Below are 16,922 nucleotides of genomic sequence, written 5' to 3'. Positions count from 1 at the left end.
GCGCCAGCCAACCTCAACTTTCACAGCTCAACGCCCAACATCTCGCATCCGCCCCGACGCCCTCGTCCCGACTCTCCGGATCCCCTGCAGCGGTGACTTTTCATCGCCCGTCCGGAATACCTGCCATTGGACATATACGAGCTCGATAACGCCTATCGCAAGTCCTCGCACGACCCTCACCATGTCCACTTCCGTCGGTGTCAACGTACGCTCTGCCCCTCGAAGCGCTTGCCAAGGTCTCTAGCACGACCGTTTGGGCCTTCCGCTAGCTCTAGAGATGGAACAACCAGGCTAATAGTGGTATTTACAGGTCCTCCGATGGTCCGCCCTCGGATTCGGCGTCTTCTACGGTGCCTACCACCAGCTCTCATTATCCGCTGCCGATAGGGCAAAGGCCGCACAGAAGGACTGGGAGCACAAGGAGTCGTTGATCAGGCAAGCAAAGCAACAATGGGCACGGGACCACCCCTCAGAACAGCCAAAGTCATCAGGCGGTACGTCAGACCGACGACACATGTCAAAATTCCCAACTTGGCCATGTGTATGATACGGTAGAATATATACTAACAACCAAACAGCCATCGCCGACCCGAAAGACCCCAACGCCGACCTCAACACACTCCTCGGCATAACCGACAAATAAGCGCACACCCAGAGTGATTCCGTTTCCTACGTTAGCATGGGCATAATGCGGCCGGACCCCATCGAGCCGAGAGACGGCTGGGTGGGGGAGAGCAGTCAATAGTGGTACGACATCTACGAGATACCAATCTCTTGTACTATGTACCTTTTGTACAACATAGACGTCGAGTTGGTCACGTTTTCAATATACATGCTTCAGTTCGATCCTTCAATGCTCGTTCATATCTGAATCCTGTACGACCTCTTCGAAACTTGGCGTACAATAAAGCTGGTCTGCGTGATCATGCAAGGACTGGGACTAATTCGGAAAATACGCCATCAGCGGGGTTGCTGCAATCCACGTGTAGACGTAGAACAGGCACGGAATTCCTGGAGAACCAGTTTGCACCGAAGCCGACATTGGTGATAACACGCCTTGAGCTATAGAAGTCATTGTTGTCACTTCCTCGCACATTCAGGACATTACCTACGTCTCAAAACCATAATTGTTGCCAATGATATATTCTATACATGTATCATCTCCACCCCCGACCCGCCATGGGCAGGTACTATGCTACACAGGACATCAAAACGCGCAGAAAAGATGAAAAGCGGAGCCGCGGAAAACGCCCTGCAACCCTTGGAAAACAGCAGGGCAACAGAAGAGTAGAAATGAAAAGCGCAGAGGAGCGGCCAAGGACAATATTAACAGACGGCGGCCAGCCTCCATAACGCTTTGTCAACCTTGGCCCCAGCCCGACCGTTTGCCACGACCATCCTACGACGCCAGTCGGAAGAAGGGCCAAGGTCGTATAATCGCACATTTTCAAAACCTACAAGGAACCCGTGACGATTCGTTTCATTATCCAAACACCTATCTCTTACAATACCTCGCCCACAATCTTGGCTGCCTCCTTGTATGTCTTGAGCAGCTTCTCGCACTTCTCGCGCTCGGCCTTGATTGTGTCGTCCTCGTACAGGAGCTCCTGGAAGAGATCCTCCTTGTACAGCGTTGACACGAGCCTATTTTGTACCACGTCCTTGGAGTGGTTGACGAGAAGATGCATAATCGCCTTGGGGACCTGGTCGGCGACAGTTTCCCGGACGATGTTGAAGTACGACGAGATGAGGCGGCGGATGAGCTCGGTCTCAAGGGCCTCGCGTTCCGTAAGCGCAGGTGCTTGCTCGGGGTTTGATGGCTGTTGGACATTAGCATACAGTCAGGGCAACATGTGTTGGAGAAACTTACAAAGCCGCCTTCGAAGTTGTCTCCTCCCATACTTGGACTTCGGGGAGGGGCACTCATGGCAGCGCTCAATGGCGCGTCGTAGTCATCGGTGTCTGGTGGCATTATGGCCAATACATGGGCAGGCTGCTTGTTGTCGCCTCTCCGGATGCTCTGCGCAAAGCTGGGCTCGCTGTTTTGGCTGACGTGGCGGCTGCCAGGCCTGTTGTCAAGCGCTGCTTGTGCTGCTTGTTGTGGGTTGGCGTATGCGTTGTTGCTATCTTTGCTGAAGAAGTAGTTCAGGAAGCTGTCGCGTGCAGTACCAGGAGGTGACCGGTTGCGATTGTTGAGCGCGGCCGTGGTGCTCTGCGAGCCGTTCATCATCCGCCCGACGGCAGGCGACATGCTGCGGCTGGTTTGTGACTGGTGTTTCCGAAGAGGGAGAGCTTTGAGAGTTCCACCCTCGCCGCCTTCGCCCTCTTCGGCTTCTTCGCCATTAGCACCGTTCTGGAGTTCCTTCATCCTCCTCTGTTCCCGCCTCTTCTTCTCGGCCTCCATGGCAATCTTCTTTTCTCGCTGCTCCTTGTCGTTGATAACAGATGACATGGCGGCAGCAGCGCCAAGGAAGTTGGGGTGGTTTGTGTTGATGTATGCTCTTTGGATATCGATGAGAGAAGCGACGTAACCTGAGCAAGGGCCAAGTTGCTCTCGAAGAAGGTCAGAGACGACCTCAATGAGCTTTCCTTGTAGCCTGGGGTACCTCGTCAATTCAGTAGAGCCGCAAGTGTGGCAGATCTTGATGAGTTCCTCGTATACAAGCTCCACGCAACGCTGACTGGGTATCTCCAAAAGCTTGATCTGAGGCTTTACGAGAAGGTCAAAAGCCAGCTCGGGTACGAACAGACTAGGCCTTGGACCAGTCGAGTTACGGATAGCCGTCCGGATGTCCAACACAGAGAGGTTCTGGGTTGGGTCCACCTGCTCGAGCGAGTTACCGAAGACGGAGTTGAAGATGTAGTAGATGCGGGCACCACCGCACAACTCCTTGGTAGAAATCTCGGTGGAGGTACCGTCGATGGATGAGATGAAGGATGAGGCAAAGCGGGTCATGAGCTGCAGGATGAGCGAGCCGCGGTGCTCCTTCCCAGTGAAAGCCACATCGCCGTAGCTCGCGAGCTCTTGTTGTGTCTGACCCATGAGCGTGTTGAGGCGTGCCTTGATGTCTGGTAACCGGTCGCGAATGTGGGCCATGAGGGTCTGGTTGAGGCTTTTGGCAAGCAGCTGGGTACCGCATCGGTTGGCCATATTCCGGTAGGCAGGGTGGTGTCGGAAGAAGTCCCGCTCGGCTTGCAGGGCATCAGAGAGCGACTTGTTGCCCTGGATGTCTTGTTGTGACCGGTTGACAATACCAATGAAGCCGAGCTTGAGAGGGTATACGCGGCCAGAGAGAATATCCATGGCGTTTGTACCGTGATCCATAAGATCGAGCTTTGTGAGGACACCGATGGTCCTCTTGCCCATGGGGTCGACATGGCGGGCCAGCTTCAAAGCTTCCGAGTTGACGAGATCGACGTTGGCGGGGGAGACGGCGAGGATGACACTGTTGGGCTTCGCAATGTACTCGGTGATGAGGTTTCGCGTCTGCTTCTCGATATCGGAGGGCTGATCGCCAATGGGCACCTGAGGGAGTTAGCTCCGGGTCCTGGCAGAAAAAAAGTTGCCTGACTAACCTTTGTCAGACCGGGCAAGTCGACGAGCGTCAAGCTGAGGACGTGCGGGGAGTAGATCTTCAGGTTGATCGGCTGCCTGTTGATGCCCTTGTTGTTTCCTGCTATCCTCGAGGTCTCGTTCTCGATCTCGCGTTTGACGTCGGCAAAGTCGTAGAAGCGCTGGCCCGGGATGTGGAGAAACTCTCCCCATTCTTGCTGCCCGGCTACGCTTGCGGGTGTGTGTGGTACGTGGACCTCGTCATCGTCGTCTTCGTCGCGTTCGCTCGGGAGGTTGATGAGCTGGAGGATGAGCGGCCGGCGTGTGACGATACCGCTGCCACGGGGAAGGAAGTCCTTGCCGACGATGTTCTCGAGTACCGACGACTTTCCGGACGATTGTGATCCCACGACGACCTGATGCAGTTAGTAGGATTCCTGATAGACTGTGCAGAGCTGCGTAGAATCTGCTCTGCGCTCACCGCATTCTCTTCTCGGGCTGGGGCGCACATACAATCTGGGGTAAATCTAGGGAATCATTTCCAATTGTGTTGAAGACCAGATCCTGCAGCCTGTTGACAATGTTGAGGAGCTCCTCGCCCAGCGACGCCATTGCGCTGGTGGTTATGTGCGGTTTCTCTGCTCCTTAAGGGTCCGGTTGTTGGTAGAACAGCCAAACAACACGGCGGAATCGTGTGTGAGCCCGATGTCGTCCTGCGGCGTGGAGATAGTGTTGCACGGTGCAGATGCGGGATCGGCGAAGTGATCGTGGCTGATGGCGGCTTCGTCGGGTCAGAGGCTCGTGATGGAGTGCCTTTGCTGCAGCTCCGTCGTCACTTCGCTTGAAAGTTCCAAGGTTTGATGATGGTGCACGTGACGGCCAGCATGGCAATCCACCTGGCAGCCACCCCACATTCAACATTCACATGTCTCCTTAATCTTAGGTCATATTGTTCATTCCTTTCGCATAAAGGAGGCAACACCCTCAGCCATATGGCCACGCGCATCCGTGTTGTTAAAGCAAGCACACGGCTGCTGAAACCTCCTCTTCTGCTGGTCGCGAGCCCTGCGAACGCCACCACACGCGAGGCAGCATGCGGCTCGGCTCCAAGGCCGGACATGGTGTACAGGCTGCAGCAAACCGTATGTAGAGTGTGCACACGAGCAAATGAGTAACAGGACAAGACTTTTCCACCACATGAGCAGCATCAGCAGTGCCTGTGATGCACGACCCGTGGTCAGCATTGGATATGTACAACATAAGACTGGCTGGCTTCGCAACACAGCTGGCGCACGAGTCGCCTAGGATTTCTCGAGGATATGTGGATTACACTCCCCTAGTCCGGCCACGTAGTATCGCATTACCTCTCTGGTCGCTGAGAAAGTACCATGGACACGCTGGCGTACGCTGGCTCGCGCTCGGGTATTGTCGGACCCCGGGATTTCCCTTGAACTAGGCGACGGCTATCTATCAAGCCCTCCAGCCTTATCTCTCGCTGCGAGACGCGGCCAGACGCGACAACACCAAATTATCAAAGAAGATCTCCAGCTCCTATCTCCGCAACTTGGGGAATGCATTGTGATCGTCAGGTCGCTTCGACGTACTCTACTGCTAATTGGGAAAGGCTCACGTAGCCTCCAAGTCCCTGCGGAAGTCCGTCTCCGCATAAGCTGATAGGGTCTACACTGCTATGACTGATTCATTGTCTTACGACCAAGCTTCCTCCCGAGGGAAGCCTATCATTGTGATAAGCACTGTTATCATATTCACCGCAAACAAACCTTGGAACGCAGCAGGAGCGTTCGCACACCGACTACAAAGGTAGCGTGCCTTCTTCTCGTTTGTTCTCCCCCTTCCTAATCACCCTCACACCTCCACACCAACTTTCAGCCCTAAATCTATCCTGGGTTTCTGCCGCTTTCAGCTTTCGCCCACCTCGCTCGCATCATCTCCGACGCCTCCATGGCCCCGGAGTCTCTCACTCTTACTACCACCGAAGAACAGCAGAACGACGTTACAGTGGGGACTATCACTTGCACTGCACCTATCCCGTTTGGAGGGGATGAACAATGGCTTTACCTACCCGCAACCAAGAAATTCGATCTGTCTCGGGGTTCCCAGCAGAAGATGGTCTTCGAGTGCGATGAGGAAGATCGCAACCACACCGGCTTCATGATTGACCCTGGCAACTCGGTTTTGATTGTCGTCGATATGCAAAACTACTTTGTTCACCCACTCTATCGGGATCACGCCGCAGGCATCGCCGCTATCGAGCCGACTCTGAAAGTCATCGAGAGATGCCGTAAAGAGGGAATCCAAATTGCCTGGCTGAACTGGGGAATCACCGACCATGACTTGAAGAAAATGGCACCTGCTATCCAGCGAGGTTTCAGCAAGACTCTGGGATGGCACGTCGGACTTGGCGCACAGCTGCCCGATGGTCAGGGAAGGTGCCTGTTCAAGCGGACCTGGAACGCCGAACTCTACGACCCGTTCAAGGCAGTCGCTCAGCCTGGCGATTTGTTCTTCGACAAGACGCGCATGTCAGGACTTTGGTCTGAGAAGGAGCCTCTTCATGAGTACCTTCGCGCCTCCGGCAAACAGACACTCCTTTTCGCCGGTGTCAACACGGACCAATGTGTTTTTGGCACCGTGTCAGATGCCTACTCTTACGGATGGGACTGTGTTCTGCTTCGCGACTGCACAGGCACCATGACAGGCCGAGGAGCTCAGGAGCTTGCCGAGTATCAAGTCTCGCAGAACATGGGTTTTGTGATGGACAGCAGTGCATTCTGCGAGGCCCAGATTTGTGAACATTTTGAGGGTTGCTGATTCAGCGACACATGTCTTCTACGTTGGCGGTTTCCTGTCTTTTTTTTTGTTCTTGAGCGTGCTATCCGAATACCCGTAGAGCTACACCAGCCTAGCAGAAATACAATCTAAATATGACATCTGTATGACTCGCGCTATCCAAGGGTTGCAAGATCGACGTTGCCCAATCATGTTGTAGCTTCCCCGAACGTTTGTGGATCTGCATAAGTTGAGGTACGAATGACGCACGACCAGGTTGGGTGGAGACTCCTCCACATAAGGGCCTACCTCACGCGATAACGTTCCTGAGGTCATCTCAACGCTCTGGTGCACACATCCCGGACAACGACGAGGCTTGATGCCATTTTGACACTGAAAGATTATCCCTAAATCGACAAGCCGCTATTTCGCCAGCACGATGTTTTCCCAAGTCTCGATTGGGCTGACGTGCCTGCTGCCGCTCTGCGCCGTTGCGCTACCAACTGAGCAAAGGCCATTGATACTCAACGGCCCTAAGAACGTCCAGGCTGTTCGAACAAAGTAAGGAACTTCATCAAAACTACAAGCATCGTACTAAAATTTCACAGACTTCAGCACGCTGAGATAATTCCCACCGTCATTCATGACTTCCTGCCTAGTCTCACAGTGTCTGTTCTTTGGTCAGATGCCAAAGCCAAACTCGGCAACACCATCGAGCCAAACTATCTTGGAGAACAGCCCACCATAGTTCTGCACGATGACACAAGCCCGGACGGAATGCACAGTACCTCCGACATGAGCTACGTCGTCACACTGACCGACCCCGACGCGCCATCACGCGACAACCCAGAATGGGCAGAGATGTGCCATTGGATAGCATCAAACGTCACCACCGCGCCGAACACCTTCTCGATCCTACCCCTACCAGAGTTTGATCTTACAGAAGAGACCGAGTCGACAGACGGCGGTCCGGAAGAAGTGATGGAGTACAAGCCTCCTGGCCCACCACCAAAGACAGGCAAGCATCGCTACGTGTTTCTCGTCTTTGCGCCAAAAAACGGAACGACTGAGCCGCTTCATGTAAGTAAGCCAGAGGATCGCCAGCATTGGGGTACTGGAAAGGAGGGTGGTGGTGTGCGAGAGTGGGCTGAGCACAATGGCCTCGTGCCTGTTGCTGCCAACTTCATCTACTCGCAGAACGATAAGCAGTAGGCACGCATCGATGCGCTTACTGTATGCATGGAATGCCGAGGGCACATGCATATTCAATGGTTGATTTCTTTTCAAAATCTCGCTGCAAACGGCGGAGGCGTACTGTCAGTAGCGCACACATAGCATTGATACCAATAATCTCGTAACGAATGCACGTAATCTGGCTCTCTTCAAAGCGGGCGCTCTCATCGTATCATCCCATCGTTCCTCGTGCCGTGCGTCGAACGAGTAGCCCTACGGCGCCCCGATCGCGAAATTTGTGGGGCGACAGCTCCCGGGCCGAGCTGGTTGCACGCACCCCGCGCGCGTGTTCAGCTACCACCAACAACCCGCAACCACAGCTTCCGGCAACTTGTCTCTGTGCCGTCTTTGCATTGCAGTATCGCGCCACTTAGGTTTCCGGTCAAGACTCAGCAGCCGTCGACTGCATCTCTGATTATCCGGACGAGGGTGTGATGACTGAAAGCGCCTGTATCAACCGGCTGCGCAACCAATACCAGCACTGCGAACAGAGGTCTGCGCGTCCGAGACGAATCGATACAGAGATAGTCTGAGCCTCACTATCTCTTCACTCTGCTTGTTCAACTCTGCGTATCGACAAGCCCGACCAGTCGACGACAACGAAGTCTACCATTGGGAAAACATGCGATGCGACCTGCACGTTCACCGCGACAACTATGTGTTCGCCAGGTCCTTCCGCTCACGTATTACAACCAAATACAGAGCCTCATGTCCTGGTGAGCGACATCCCATAAGCGGTCGAGATTGCGGCCATGACGATCGGGCTCTGATCGAGCTGGATTGAGGCTCAACACCGACAAATCACGACGAAACTACTGAGCTAGTCTTCTTTCGCACCGTGACGGGAAACATGCATTGCATTGCCCCATGATGCGTTCCTATCGTGCGAACACTATGCACGTTCCACTGGACGGGGGCGTTGACGATCGTTGGCCGGCTGCATACGGCAATTACGAGTGTCAGACTTAATATCACCCGGCACCTATCAGCGATACACAGCCCTCTCATCTGGTCGTTAATCAGTGGTAACTAAAAGAGACAGGATGCTGCAAGGTGTATGCCACCCTTGTACCGGTCAGACTTTGAAAGTCCGAGACCGCTTTGCATACGCGCTCGTCAAACCATCTAGGCGCATAGGCTTGAGGTTTCAAGTCGATCGTAACACAAGTCAGGATATGGATGTGCTGTCTTGGTGGTACAATCTTACTTACATACAGGGCTGAGCGTCCCGAACGACTGAAGCCAGTCAGGATGCTTTCTTACCGGTGAATGTCATTCCAAAGCCGCCATAGCTATGCTCTGCATTTCACCAGTAGGTGGTTTGGGAGTCAACATACATGGTGGAGGCTGCCACCACTCGCATCGCGATTGGACTTGTTCCCCGCTGACGTCCAGTTCAACCTTCTGCTGTCCGACTTTGAGGCTGCATAGTGCTACCTACTTAAATCGCTTTAATGGCCCTGTGTCAGGAGAATAAGCCAGTTACCGACTACGATAACTGACCGGTACTACAATTCTCCACGCTTTGTGCGCTGTTTCGTCGCAAATCTCTGCCACGCCTTCCGCACTGCCTCAAGGCTGTGTCGCACCACGTCTGATGATGTCATTGGAACATCCCACCAGCAGCATGTCGGTAAGTTCTAGCATTTACGAACGCACTTATTCCACTTCGTTGGTATTCCTGTCTCATGTGAAAATCTACGATTACAAGACGAAGCCTACTGATACCGTATTGCAACAGCTCTCCGATGATGACATGGGCCGAAACCAGGAACGTGGGCTGTATGACGCAATGGTCGACCATTTCACGTACAGCGAGTTCTCTCAGAAGGATTTCCTCCCTCAAGACGACTTCGAATCGCTAATCACTGAACATACTATCAAAGAAGAGCTAGACAAAGCTGCTTTCGGGGAATATGATTCGTCACTTGTCAAGTACATTACGAAGCACGCGCGAAAAACGTTTGCTACGTTAGTCTATGGAGACGCAGTCCGCAAGGCTATCAACCTAGAAAGATTCGAATTCGGCGACAGATACCTTCCCATCGCTCTCGAAGGGCCACGTCTCATCTCTCTCAACGGCTTTGCGCGAGATTCTTCCGCGTGGAAGTGGTTTAACAAATGGAGGACACAGGAGAAACATTTCTTTTGTAAAGAGCAATGGGTGTTTCTACCCCAAATCTTCAGGAACGATAGCACGATGGAGAACTTACACCGAGACTGCCGATTGCCCTTTATCGCATGCGAATCTCAAGGTGAAGGGGGCAGTTTCAGCTTGTTACACAAGGCTACCATACACCGTGCTCATCAAACAGTCAGTTCGGTCAGTATATTTATCTTAGCATATTAACGATTTGCTGACAGCAATAGGGCAATCTCGTGATTGCCATCAAGGAACTGCGAAACAAGGAAGCCGGTGCCGATCAAAGTGAACTCGATGCGCTAGACCTGGCAAGGCAATTGAAGCATCCACATATCGTGAGATTCGTCGGCGGCTTTAGGCAGAACTTCACGAGTCACTTGTTATTCCAGTGGGCGGACGGAGGCAACTTGCGGTCGTACTGGAACAACGAGGAGAATTGGTCTCGAGATGCAGACCTCATAAGCTGGACTATTGAACAGATACAAGGACTTGTTGCAGCACTCGATCAGTGGCACAACAATCCGTCTAGGCTTGCATTAAACGGTCGACATGGAGATCTCAAACCAGAGAATATTCTTCGATCTTCTGGTTCGCACCGAGGAATATTTCAAATCGCAGATCTGGGTCTGGCAAAGATACACTCGTTGCCAACGCATGCAAGAAATAAGCCTTCAGCATCGCCAGGTGGAACACTCCGATATAGGCCTCCGGAGGTGGGCCGAAAGATCTCCAGGTCCTACGACATGTGGGGCATGGGCTGTATCATCCTGGAGTGGATAATCTGGTTAGTCTACGGCATTCACGAACTTGACGAATTCTGCCAGCAAGCATTTCCCGAGGAATTCGACGCTTTCTGGTTGCGCGACAGCGAAAGTCGTGCCACTAATCCAGTAGTGGCATCGTGGATGAAACACATGACCGACACATGTCTAGCAGACGGGGACCAATGCTACAGTGCTGCCCTACGAAAGCTTTTGATCTTCGTTAGAGACAGGCTACTGGTGCCAGATTCGACAGAGCAAGATACAAGCGACAGCTACCACCCATCCGCTGACAACGAGGAAGTACCTATTTACATTACGCCTGCACCAGATGTCAGACACAATTCTCCTATATCGGGGAGAGCAAAGGGCAAAGATGCATGCAGGGAACTTGAAAGGATCAGCTCGACAACTCACGGCATTCCCTACTACATGTACAACCCGATGGTCAACATGAGCGGACCGAACGGGCGAGGACCAGCGATGCCGAGCAAGTTACTGATGCCTTTGTCGACATCTAACTTTCGCCTAGAGGTGAATGGTCCCCCCGGCAATCGATAAGCAACTTTCTGATGTCAAGTCATCAGCAGAAATCGCGCGATCTGGTACGTCTGTATTACCAGCGACGACAAAACGGCGGAATAGCCAACACGAAATATCCCTACGCAATACCTGGTGCATTGGATATATGGACAAAACAATTCGATAATCTTTTCGCAAAGACCTTTTTCGGCACCTTAGACAGCGACGAATTCAAAAGGCTCGCACCCATGTACCCGATTCTGACTCCTCTATGTCAGAATTGTTTGCACACTGAAACGGGCATCTTCTCAGGAGGATCGTTCGTAGTATCACACGAAAGAGCACAAGCATCTCGTGCAATGTGTTCTCTGTGCAACGTCATCTACATGGCGATGAACCACACGACTGGAGAGAACAGGTACAAAATGGTGCTAAGGGAGGGGTCTTCGTTAACCTTGGGAAGGGGAGAGCCTCCATTACTCTCGTTAGTAATAGGTCCAAGTCCCGGTACGTTGTGGGTCTTATTGTTGCGAATCACTACTGATACCGAACACAGGCCTCAATCGGTTTCCGGACACTTACCAGAGAGGCTTGCCAGTTCTACCGGGCCCTGGAAGTTCTACCCAGGTCAAATTGCTGAAGAGATGGATCAAATGGTGTGATCTCTGTCACGAATGCAAGCCAACAAGAGTGACTATGCCTCACAGACTGGTCGAGTTGTATCCAAGAAGAAATCGTGATGATCCAGGTCGCTGGGATTCAGATACATTGCGTCTAGATTGCGATAATATGAGGAAAGACGACAAATACGTGGCTTTAACACACCGGTGGGGTGCCCCGTCATTACATGGAAGTTTCCAATTCCTAAGTCGAAGCAAGCTAGAAGGTTGGCAAAGTCATCTTGATCTCAAGATGCTACCGCGGACCTTTCAAGACGCCGTAAAGATTACAAGAAGTCTCGGAATTCGATATTTATGGGTAGACGCGCTTTGTATCATTCAAGACGATGAGGAGGATCTGCGAGCGGAGATTAGGAAGATGGACGATGTCTTCAGATGTGCCTACGTTACACTTTCGGCGACTTGTGCAAACGGGAGCGATGATGGCTTTTTGAAAGCGGATCGCAAAGTAAGACTTCACTACCCCCTCTCCTATGCCAACCATCCGGGTAGCTTAGACATGATCTATCTCTGCGAACCGATCGATGATTTCGAACGCGATGTAGAGCAGTCGGCGTTGAGTAGAAGAGGATGGGTATTTCAAGAACGCGCGTTATCGCGGCGTATCATTCATTTCACAGAAGTTCAAGTCTATTGGGAGTGTGGAACAGGAATCAGGTGCGAAACGCTGACAACGCTATACAAGTAAGTGAAACCAACACCCTTCTACAATGGGAAAGAAGCTCATCGTTACGCTAGCCACAAGACGTCTTTCCTGTCCGATCCTCAATTCCCCGATGCTATGTTGAAGCGATACAAAGGAATGCGTATCGCTTTCTTCGAAGAGATATACGAGAAATATTCCCGACTTGACTTTACCCATTACACAGATAGGTCGTTAGGTATGGCCGGGATCGAATCGCGATTTGCGAAATTGTTCGGAAAGGCACAGCACGGCATTCTTGACCATCCAAAGGAGCGCAGCTACTTACGCCGCACACTTCTCTGGCGACGTGCGGATCTAAATAGAGACATGATCAAGATCGACTATCCAAAGAATAGGCGGGTGCTCTCATGGTCGTGGATGGCAGTGACGGGAGCTATATGCTTCATGGACATTCCATTCGGCACTGTGGACTGGAAGCCGGACCTCGATTCACCATTGAACAACTGTGAACACTTCGGTGATAGCCCGAGAGCTCTGCATGGCGACGCCAGAGACTTCTACAAGCAGTACGATGATCGTGTATTCTTCGATCGTGGCCCACAATCTGAATGGATTCCATCCATTGAATTGAAATGTGTCGTTTTGGGGATGCAGGATATACCAAGCGACCGTCGGTTGACCCATTATGGCTTACTTGTTACCGCTGCAGAAAAGGGTAGTAACGTCTACGAGCGAGTAGGAGTCGCTGCCTTTGAGCGAGACCGGTCATGGATGGACCAAGAACATATCCAGCGAATACGTGTTATATAATTCCACTCTCACTCAACGCGGTTCTCTTTCGTCGATCTTGACTATAGGGAAAACCTTGTTTGCCTCCTTTTGCGATGGGATTGTGAAGCCTAGAGGACGAAACGATCTGCCTGCGGGTTTGGGATGATGTTGCTTTCTAAGTATTGGGTGTGATTGAATACTGCCTTGATGCGCGCCTGCCTCTTCAACCTGATATCTCATTGACTTTAATATGCAAACTAAAGTAGATAGCAGCACGTTCGATAAAGTTTTTCCTTGCGTGAGTAGCACTTACCATCCCACAACCAATTAATCTGCATCAAAGACATGTCTCAGGTCTACTGCTATTAAAATGAGTCATGCGTTTCAGTATGACCGCCATGTTCTTTGACAGATGTTCATGAAGATAACCGATCGGCACAAATTCGAAATTTCACCCTTTGTTCCTTCTTTGGCTTTCCTTCACATAAGTACGATCGCTCCTCGCATCATATCACTCATTTCCGTTTGCTGTCAAGCAATAACAGACAACCATGCCACCCCAGCGAACAGCGAAGACGATCTACAGGCAGCCAGGACAGTCTGCCCGCTATTCAGAGGCATACGACCCGTCGCAGGAATACATCGATGATGAAGACTCCGAGATAGGCCAGTTGATCAAAGCCGATCCTTATTGGCGCTACGTATTGAAAACTGGGAGGTATGCCGGGCGTACATTACAGCAGCTGGATAGCGATAAAAGCGATGACAATTGCGTCAGTTACTTAAGATGGATGTTGACCGCCGAGAAAGCGTGCAAGGGCGTGGACGAAAACCACATCGTGCGAAGGGGTTTACTCCAATGGAACGAGCAAGCTGGATATCGCGCCACGATTCCTCCATCTGACAAAGTTCCTCCCTACGCTACGGGAAAGAATGCGCCTTCATTGTTAAAGAAGTTGGTTGTCTCGGTCCCGTCGCCCGAGCGCTTCAAAACTGCTGGAGGAAAAGCTATCTGGATCTGTGGATCCGACATCATCGGTCTCTTCCATATGCAGCGACACCAATTGAACCGTTTCGGTGTGAAAGACCTTCAAGAATACCGTGGTCTTGATAGACGGTTCGGCATGTTGAAGTACTCGCTCGAACAAGTGTGGGAGGTCGCGAAGCGTACGCCTAAATGCCCGCTCGATCAAACGCCTGATGAGGCTGTCGATCGGTACCTCCTTAAGGTCCAGAAATGCGGCGATGGTGGAATTGGATCTCTTCGTACCATCTGCGCGCACAAAGACTGTGAAGATATGCGAACTGGTGGGCCCAGCGAGGCGGGTCAGAAGTTTTGGGTGGATATGTATAAGGATATGTTTTAGAGCTATGAATTACAACAAGATTATGCTAAAGAAACTGAGAGCCTCCGATAAGGTGTTTCTTTAGGAAGCATGAGCTGCAACACTGTAGATTTAAAATCTAAAGGCATCCTTTAAGTCTCGGCATCTCGTTCATAGCACATATGAAGCCTGACCGAGGCCATTTTTTCTTTCCGTATTGTTTATCTTGTCTTCTTTGACATGATGCATGAACCCTCCCTGGTTGTCGCGTACTAGCCGAGCTGGGACTAAGACAGAAACACCGGAACTTTTCACGTAGCCTGACCAGCCCTTTGTAACCTCCTTTTGCAAATCTTACGCTCTTGATCATCGGAATGCTCGTGATAATCGCAGCCCTTCAAATCCGCATCCCACCCAATCTCGGTTGCTTCCGCGGCCCTTGAAGAATATCGCGCGATCATGCGAATCAGTAGAGTAGGTGGCAGGTCCCTTCCGATCAATTCAGTTATTGCAGCCTCCACATCATCTGCGCCATTTCCTGTCACATCCCAGTGTCGACAGTGGAAATCCAAGAATAGTTTCAGTATGCTATGATCCGATGGTAAGTTCTCGTAAGCGTATTTCGTTGCGGTGAAACAAGTCGGCTCGCGAGGGCCACCGTCTTCGTCATAAAGCAATGTTTCCACTATGCAATTGTGAATAGCTTTGCGAAAGACAGGCACTAGAAATCTGTCACCGAACACTAGTGCCTTCGTATAAGCGGTCATCGGATCGTCGTCATCTTTGGGGTCTGGGGAACTCTCTGACATTTTCAGTGTGGCGTCGTTGTCTGGAATCTGTTGTGTATACAGCCAATGGACAAATATGTCTACAGCAATAATATCGACATCTTCCAAAGTGACGACTTTGTCCTCGGCCTCCTTCCATGGGCCGTTTAGGGCATTGTTGAAGTATTCCGAATGGTGTGTGAGGAGGGCTTTGTGCAAGTGGTAGCGCTGTTTCTGTGGGCCGATCTCGAGGACGACGAACCCATCCTTCGTAGCCGTACTGCGAGTCGTTATTGGATCTCTACAGTATGCGTGTGTCAATCATAAGCTTACCTGATGGGTAGCCGGGTCTTGTATTTTGGAGGTTTCGTCTGCGTGGTGAGGTTCGTGTCGGTGGAAGCCATGTTTGATCTGGTTGGCAAGAGGAATATTGTCGCAGCTATTATGGCGCTGTTGATTCAGTATGTATGTAGAGTGAGTAAGGTTAGAAGCAGGAAGGCGCGGCATTTAGAAGGCCACAATAGGAAAGTACGCTAGCGCGCTCACGGCAAGGTGAAGGCGAGAGGGCTCAAATGAGCAAATATACGCTTGTCAAGTCAAATGTGACAGAGAACGGTTGCAGTTAGTTTTCAATACCCAGCAAACTCAAAGCCCCTTCACTAGCTCGCTACTTGAACTCAGAGCTTACAGATCATATACAGCACCTTCCCCGTCATACCCTTCTGGATGTCGTCTACTACAACGCTTCCGCCCGGAACACTACCGCCCGACACTTCCCTCGCAAGGAATAATTCAGGACTCTTCAAGAACTTATACGTAGTGCACTGCGACATTCTGAGTCTATCAATATATGTCTTGTCTACTAGGCAAACGAAACTTACATGGTAAAGAGGCATACTGCTGGCCACTGAACAGTCACCTTACGTACGGTTGCACCACTATATATGTTAGGAGTTTCCCAAAGCAGCTGGGAGTCGCTGTCCGCGGGTAGTGGTGACTTACAGAGTTGTGGTGAGTAGCCGACACTCATGGGGAAGCAATGCGATATTTTCGCACTTATCGTCCGTTGAGCAGATCTGAGCGTGGAGCATTGAAGGCGAAGGGTTTGCTGGGGAGGTGGGGGATGAGGATGGTGTGGGTACAACAGGCACTGCTGAGCTGGAAGGTGCAGCCGGAACAGTATGCGTGGTCGCCACTGGGGCTCCCGGTGTCGCAGTGTTACTTGATGGTGTGAATGTGGAGGCAAGCACAAATGAAGGTAAGGTTGGAGATATATGGCTTGTTGGCGCAGGAGGAAGGAGCGGCTGACCCACCGGTTTCGAGGAAGGAGCAGCCGGCGGTACGACTGGTGTAGTCGCGCTGGGAGGCAGCAATATGGTCATCCATGCAGATTCCGGAGGTAGGCTTCTGGCCGTGATAAAAGGGTGTGCGCTTGTGCTGAGCGCCAGCGATACTGTAAAGAGAGTGTACATGAAGTGCATACTTGCGAATTGCTGTGGTGATATCACGTAGTGGTGGTAGCTAGGTTATATAGACCATGTTTGCACGAGCACTGGAATGATGGCGACGTGTACACAAGCTGTTCTCACCAAAACAAGATTAGGGGCAGACAGTTATATTTGAGAGTAGCGACTGAACAGGGCCAATGCCAGCGTTTAATACCAAACCTCATTCCAGCCGCGTCGTACCCGCGTTGTAGAACCAGCACATTCAACAAACAATGCCCAACCC

The 16,922-nt window shown here is 51.6% G+C and overlaps 6 protein-coding genes across 6 annotated transcripts; 5 read left to right on the top strand and 1 right to left on the bottom strand.

Moving 5' to 3' along the window:
- Nucleotides 1-181: 181 nt before the first annotated feature.
- On the top strand, nucleotides 182-643 carry J4E84_006018 (uncharacterized protein; the record flags this gene model as incomplete). Its single annotated transcript, XM_049388610.1, has 3 exons — nucleotides 182-205; nucleotides 311-494; nucleotides 579-643. The coding sequence occupies 3 exons, from the start codon at nucleotides 182-184 to the stop codon at nucleotides 641-643; spliced, it is 273 nt and encodes a 90-aa protein (XP_049243509.1).
- Nucleotides 644-1,502: 859 nt separating this feature from the next.
- J4E84_006017 (uncharacterized protein) lies at nucleotides 1,503-4,165 on the bottom strand (the record flags this gene model as incomplete). Its single annotated transcript, XM_049388609.1, has 4 exons — nucleotides 1,503-1,820; nucleotides 1,871-3,526; nucleotides 3,577-3,969; nucleotides 4,067-4,165. The coding sequence occupies 4 exons, from the start codon at nucleotides 4,163-4,165 to the stop codon at nucleotides 1,503-1,505; spliced, it is 2,466 nt and encodes an 821-aa protein (XP_049243508.1).
- Nucleotides 4,166-5,515: 1,350 nt separating this feature from the next.
- On the top strand, nucleotides 5,516-6,385 carry J4E84_006016 (uncharacterized protein; the record flags this gene model as incomplete). The annotated part of the gene is made up of 1 exon (XM_049388608.1): nucleotides 5,516-6,385. The coding sequence occupies one exon, from the start codon at nucleotides 5,516-5,518 to the stop codon at nucleotides 6,383-6,385; it is 870 nt and encodes a 289-aa protein (XP_049243507.1).
- Nucleotides 6,386-6,782: 397 nt separating this feature from the next.
- J4E84_006015 (uncharacterized protein) lies at nucleotides 6,783-7,555 on the top strand (the record flags this gene model as incomplete). Its single annotated transcript, XM_049388607.1, has 2 exons — nucleotides 6,783-6,904; nucleotides 6,952-7,555. 2 exons carry the CDS (start codon nucleotides 6,783-6,785, stop codon nucleotides 7,553-7,555), a joined length of 726 nt encoding a protein of 241 aa, XP_049243506.1.
- A 1,648-nt stretch (nucleotides 7,556-9,203) lies between these two features.
- On the top strand, nucleotides 9,204-11,041 carry J4E84_006014 (uncharacterized protein; the record flags this gene model as incomplete). The annotated part of the gene is made up of 2 exons (XM_049388606.1): nucleotides 9,204-9,890; nucleotides 9,947-11,041. 2 exons carry the CDS (start codon nucleotides 9,204-9,206, stop codon nucleotides 11,039-11,041), a joined length of 1,782 nt encoding a protein of 593 aa, XP_049243505.1.
- A 2,609-nt stretch (nucleotides 11,042-13,650) lies between these two features.
- On the top strand, nucleotides 13,651-14,466 carry J4E84_006013 (uncharacterized protein; the record flags this gene model as incomplete). Its single annotated transcript, XM_049388605.1, has 1 exon — nucleotides 13,651-14,466. The coding sequence occupies one exon, from the start codon at nucleotides 13,651-13,653 to the stop codon at nucleotides 14,464-14,466; it is 816 nt and encodes a 271-aa protein (XP_049243504.1).
- Nucleotides 14,467-16,922: the final 2,456 nt, after the last annotated feature.

This window comes from Alternaria hordeiaustralica, assembly GCF_023758085.1.
Source record: "Alternaria hordeiaustralica strain BMP 2776 chromosome Unknown scaffold_11, whole genome shotgun sequence".
NCBI classification, from domain to species: Eukaryota; Fungi; Ascomycota; class Dothideomycetes; order Pleosporales; family Pleosporaceae; genus Alternaria; species Alternaria hordeiaustralica.
This window is presented reverse-complemented; position numbering and strand designations above follow the sequence as displayed.